This window comes from Mesitornis unicolor, unplaced genomic scaffold, assembly GCF_000695765.1.
Source record: "Mesitornis unicolor isolate BGI_N332 unplaced genomic scaffold, ASM69576v1 scaffold26572, whole genome shotgun sequence".
Lineage (NCBI taxonomy): Eukaryota > Metazoa > Chordata > Aves > Mesitornithiformes > Mesitornithidae > Mesitornis > Mesitornis unicolor.
Genome location: NW_010170231.1, coordinates 38415 through 44414, shown reverse-complemented (window position 1 = coordinate 44414; position 6000 = coordinate 38415). Strand labels below are relative to the sequence as shown.

General features: G+C 41.9%; 1 protein-coding gene across 1 annotated transcript in view; it reads right to left on the bottom strand.

Moving 5' to 3' along the window:
* FAM20C (family with sequence similarity 20, member C) overlaps nt 1-6000 on the bottom strand; it is a gene marked incomplete at its 5' end in the record, with an annotated part of 56488 nt that overhangs the window by 12078 nt on the left and 38410 nt on the right. Inside the window, one exon of the mRNA XM_010179631.1 lies at nt 1195-1287. Coding sequence (XP_010177933.1) covers nt 1195-1287 — 93 coding nt within the window. The remainder of the gene's footprint in view (nt 1-1194; nt 1288-6000) is intronic.

Below are 6000 nucleotides of genomic sequence, written 5' to 3'. Positions count from 1 at the left end.
TCCCTACCTGAAACTCCCCCACCTTAGTAGATCATTAAAAACTCCCTATGAAGCATTGCTATTAGATAGATAGAGTAAAAGAGCAAAATCCCCCTACAAAGCCTCCCCATAGGTGGGATTTTTATGTCCACTGGCTGCTGATAAGGTTTTCTACATTGGGTAGCAACTGCTTTTTCTGCTTAGTGCATGGATATTTAACATACCTGCCTGCAGGAACTCCATTAATGTTTTTTCCTACAGCACCATCTGCTTAAAATGGCCACATAAAATATAAAGCAGAAGGGATCAACACCAAGGTCAACAACAGTAAAATACAGAAGATCCTAGAAGGATCTGATCAGGATGGCAAATGACGAATCTATCCTGTGCCACCCATTGAGGTTCCCTCATCCTACCCATTAACCCAGAGGGCAGTGATACTACACATACTCCCAAATAATCTGTGGCCCCAAAGCTTCAAGCTTTTGAAGGATGTTTCTTGGCACTTCAGGGTGTGAAGTTCATACTCAGCCTGTGAGATGCCATGTTTTCCTGCCATACTGTTAATAGCTCCTCAGTAATTACTAATCCCTGCTTTTAATTGGGGCAGGCTGAAGGGCTGCAGGCCATTCTGAGCCTCAGCGTATCCACCAAACCCTGCACTAACTCTGCCTGCAGGGATATTTCAGCTCCCAGGAGCATGGGATGACCAGCAGCGTCCTCTCCTTCCTACTAACTTGTGGCCTAAATATGCTCCTGATATGGGATGGCCCCAGCTTTTGGCTGTGGAAGCAGAACTCCCTCCTCATCTCACTTATTCCTCTCTGAATGCTCATACCATTCCCCACATCTCACTCGGACTTGCATGCCCTGTGGCTGATTGGGGTGAGCCAGGTTCCCGCGAGAGATTCCCCAGGAGATGGGTCCCCTCCATGGACACTTAAAGATCACAGAGGAAATTCAATTCTCTTCAATATCATTCCTCTTTTATTTTGAGAATTACTCATTGCCAGATTTCTTATTCCCACAGCAAGTCCCATTTCCTAATTATTAATCTACCCTTTCATCATCTGCTTGTTCATTTATTCATGGCATTTGCCCATCTCTGTTCCATTTTCCCCTCTTTAAAAAGTAATTCAGTTACTGGGCTGGCCAAGTGCAGAAACTTATCACAGTATTTCCACTTTTCTTTTAATGCAAATCCATTTTACTTGCCTGTCCAAATGAAATGCTGCTATTTCTGCATTATGTCTCTCATAGTCTGAGAAATAAAAAAAGTCAGGTGGGGTTTCTTGTTCTCTGGTTTGTCTGCAAAGAAAAACAGGGAAAGTGTTTTAATGAAGTTAGCATTTCTAAGGAGCAGTACTCAGTCATCAGTATGTTATTTAGGAGTTCAGTATTGTTTGCTTAACAGAAGGCCTTTAAATACTTCATGTGCATATTATTTGCTATGTAGCCTTCATTTTATCTTCTTTCTAAAACCACTGTAACAAAAAAAAATAGGAATTAAAGACTTGTGCATGCAGGCTGCTGTCACAAAGCTATTCCACTCAAGACTCTTGTGCTATTTAACAAGATCTGCTTTATCACTCTCAAACATTTCATTAGTGATAGCGGTGAAGACAATGTCATTTCATTAAATTATCATTAACTGTAATTATGAAATTTCCAAAAGTAATAACATTTTTCTTTCATCTTTGGCAGCCATGCAGCTCCTATTTAAAATACAACTCTCCCTTTGTATTACTTGGAACCAAAAGTGACATGTTTTTCTCATTTCAGAAGAAATGGGATCATTGCAGTTTGACGACCACGACACATGTCATGTTTCAAAGAACATTAACAAGACCATGCTCCAGAGAGGGTGCAGAATTTGTTGTTTCTTCAGTTTAAGAACCAATAAAAAATGTCATTTTGATGGAAATAGAAAGGCTAAAGCTTCAACACTGAACACCATGGAAAATAGAAAGCTCTATGTAACAGAGGAGCAAATCTTGGTCTCACTTTAAGCAATTTCCAGTCCTGAAGGCTTTTGAATGGAGCACAACTCAGGCAGTTGACCAGTACCATGTCTGGGCCCCACCTCAATCTGCATCATGCCCTATTTTGAAGTCTGAAATGGGAGTTAAGCAGTGCACAGCTGTCCTGTAGAGCATCTGCAAGGGAGGACAGCTCCCCAGAAGATAAGACAAAGCTTTCTCATTCACAGGTGGCCACCTGACAGCTCATGTGTCACTCATGCTACACACTGGCAACTGAAATACAGCTTTTCTACAGCAGGACCTTGTCACATAAAAGGCTTTGTGGTGGTGCGGGTGCAGAGCTCCAACCTTCAGAGAGGTTGCAGCAAGTCCTTACAGGGCATGTTGGGAACCAAAAGTTGTGTCCACCCATGCTCAGTCTCACAACAACCATGACTATCAGGACTGGTATCTGCCTGAGAGCCCTCCTGTATCCACCTTGCTGAAGAAATCAGATGAGACTCAGGGTTTTTTTACTATATGAAGATTTTGCTATGCAACCAGCAGGGTTTGAAATGCTTTCTCAAATATCCTATTTTATATTAACATCTTGGTGAGATACTCTATCTCTCTAGCCCTAAATGATGAACTATTGCCATCACAAAGACAACATCAATATAACTCAAGGTCAGTGGGGCCTCCAACACCCCAGTGATGCTCTGGCCAAAACAGCACTGATCACTGCCATAGTAGCGGTCATGGAGGTGGCCAGCACTTGGCAGAAGTCCTGCTAGGGCACTGATGTGGCTGCAAAGGGTTCATAAGGAGACAAGCTAAAAGTGAGCCTGTCATAAAATAATAAATAGTATTTTACTTTGTCTCCATAATAAATGCAAAAAGGGATGGAGCATGCCCACAAAGAGGAATATGGGAGAGCCAGAACCCTATGGCATGTCATACAACACACCACACAAGAGCTAGGAGAGCTGCAACATCTTTGCGCATATTCCCCTCAAAAATGAAGAAATGAACCCTGAATAGAAATTCAAAAGAAAAAATGAATGTATTTCTTTTGGACAGAAAATTACACATTTTATCTATATTTCCCTTTCCTAGAGATTTTAAAATATTCAATTTCTTCAACAAAGCTAAGGGAGAAAGGTTCATCCCAAGCTTTTGCAAACTTCACACATATCAGCACAGCTGATAAGTTGCAGAAAAAAATACTAATTAGCTAATCAATGCCATCTGCTTTTATCTCCCAAAGACTCTAAACAAATCATGGCTGTTCCCTTTACAAGAAAATCTTGCTCCAGAAAATCAGGCTTAAATAAGGGCTAGATCTCAATCTTGCAAGCACAGCTATCCCTGCAGCCCAGCTCCTCCGTGCTGCCTGCTCATCACCGCTGGGATAGTCTGGTCTCTCTAATTTCACTTTTCTATTTGCTCCCTGCCACCCCTGGCAACAACTGGGGATATTATTCATTTGGGAGTAAGTATAGCTGTCCTGCAGGCTTAGACTTGTTTGTACATACTTCTCTCCTGTCATAATGTATTACTAAGTGGTGGTGCACCCTCCTAGAAAATCATGAACTTTGATAAAACCTGTAAAAATGGCCACCAAATCCACACTGTACTCTACACAATGGAATTACAGGTATTTTTTTAACCTGACTATACATCAGGAAAGAAACTCCCAAGTTTCTTTGGTGCTTCAGGTGCTTCCTTCTACTTATCTATAGAAAAATACTCTCCAACCACAGACCCCATGGTCCATGCCCATGTCAAACAAGTACGGTACCCACTTTTTTGTCTCTTGGAAATACTGGGTTATTCTGAATGTAGACTAGAGGGAGGATTTATCAACCTCCAAGCTGCTGTACATTCCTTATGCTCCCTTGCAAAGCTCTGCAGAAACAAGATGTAGCAGATCCAAATGTGAAATCCTTTCCTGAAATAACCTTGAAAAATCCCTTCCGCTGACTTATTCCTGTATCCCATAGATAGGACAGGAACCTTGTTCCTTGGATCTGACTTTAGCAGGCAAGAGTTTTATTCAAACATACATTTCTTGTTAATTTGATGTCTACAGCAGCACCTAAAGAGATTCGTTGGTATCTCCTCAGCCCCAGTAAACTGCTGTACCACCAGCAAGCACCAACATGTGTGATGATGATAGCCTAAGTTGCACAACTGAATACAAAAAGCTGTATGAGTCTGACACAGCCGTGAATCAATAGAATCAATGAACTGTTATGAGACTGGCTTTAACGGTGTTAAAAGGGCACCTAGCTCATATTCTGTGTTTTTTACTTTACCCAATGTGTTTATACATGATTTTATTTTATCCACATTTAAAAAGTTGTTATTTTTCAGTGTGCACAATCTTACCAATGTACCGCCTGGTTTGGCGCTAATGCTTCTAATAATCCATTCCGATGTGTATGTATAGAGAGGTGGAAGCTCAAAGTCTGCTCTCAGCAACATGGACGTACATTCAGTAAGTCCTATCGGTTTCTCCAGCTTTAGATCTCACAGGCTGGGAAAGGGGCTTGCACCATGAGTCCCTTCCAGGTCAAGTAAAGGATCTTATAAAGCAACACTGGAACTGATTCATCCCACAGCATGTTTTAAATCCAAATTGCATTTTAACAGGGAAAAAAACCTCAACTCTCAAGTTATTTTGTTTTTATTACCTGATGGCTATTGGAGGTTATTTTCTAATAAAATGACCCACAGAATGAGACATTTGAGCTAACAGACCAACATGTTGGACCCTCTGCAGAAGGGTAGGCTTCTGCAGGACAGTAAAGTGATGGTCAGAGCTCCTCAGTGCCAGCAGTGACATCCCACAACGTGCAGGACACAGGTTCTGCACAGGTTGCAGACGGTGGGAGCAGATTTCTGGTGGCGGCTCTTATTTTGCAAACAGTTGGAATCTGGTGATCCTCTCTTTGGAGTAGGATTTGGCAGTATTGTAACGGCAGGCTGGGAAGCTCTGGAGGAGAGACAGATGGAGGTCTGTTTATGCTGCACACAGTTAAAAATTACACAGTGGCATCAGACCAATTACAGCATGAGGAAAAAGAGAAATCAGCATGGCAATGCTACTATAGGAGAAATAAGAACTAAGGGGAAATCAAAGCCCATGAAAATTTCCCCACTGTGGCACAACTCAGAGAAAACTTGGGAAGTAAAGAGTGATTTTAAACAGGACAGGGCATGTTTGTGTTGACACAAGACAAGATGCAACCGTGATCTCATCTTGTGCCTATAAAACCGAGTCATGCTTACAGATAGTAGAAATAAAGCTACTGTGGGATATGAACAGAGGAATGAATCTGGTGAAGCAGCTCAATTCTAGCTATGGCTGGTACCGGTTTTGGTGTTCAGTAGTATTTGGATGAACCAACATAGTGACTTGCGTGCACAAATAATTGAAAAGCCTCAAGTTTTTCTTAAATGTTTCTGCAAATACTTTTTGGCCAATAACCCGATCCCCAAAACTCAACATTAGTAATTCCTTGGGGGTGTTTTTCTATCGTTGATGAACCTCATCACCACAGTGAGACTGCAGGCTTCACAAACTCTGGCATTTCAGAAGATGTTGTTATAGAAACAAAACCTTTAACATGGAAATCTTTATTTAGTTTCCAGAATCTTTTGCATACACCTGCCTAAATTACCAGGATTAATACCCACCAGAGCCATGAATTACTCGAAAGAATCCCGCCTCGATGACAGACTTCCTCCATACTGGAGGGGTCCTGTTATCTGTACAGCAGCCAAAAAAGCTAGAAAATAGGGCAAACAGCCCAATCTGAGTCAAGTGTTATCCTGACACACACATGCTGCCTCCCTATGCCTCAGTCCAGAGACATTTCAGAGACACCTTTTGTGTCAAACCCGCGCACCCTTATTAATCAAAGGACGTGCCACTGATTGGGAAACAGCTCCTTTTAAATAGGTTGTGCTCCTGTTCTGACCCGTAATCAGGGGAATCAAGCACAGGGATTACGGATGATTATGGATCACAACAACAAGCTTTGCTGCAGCAGGG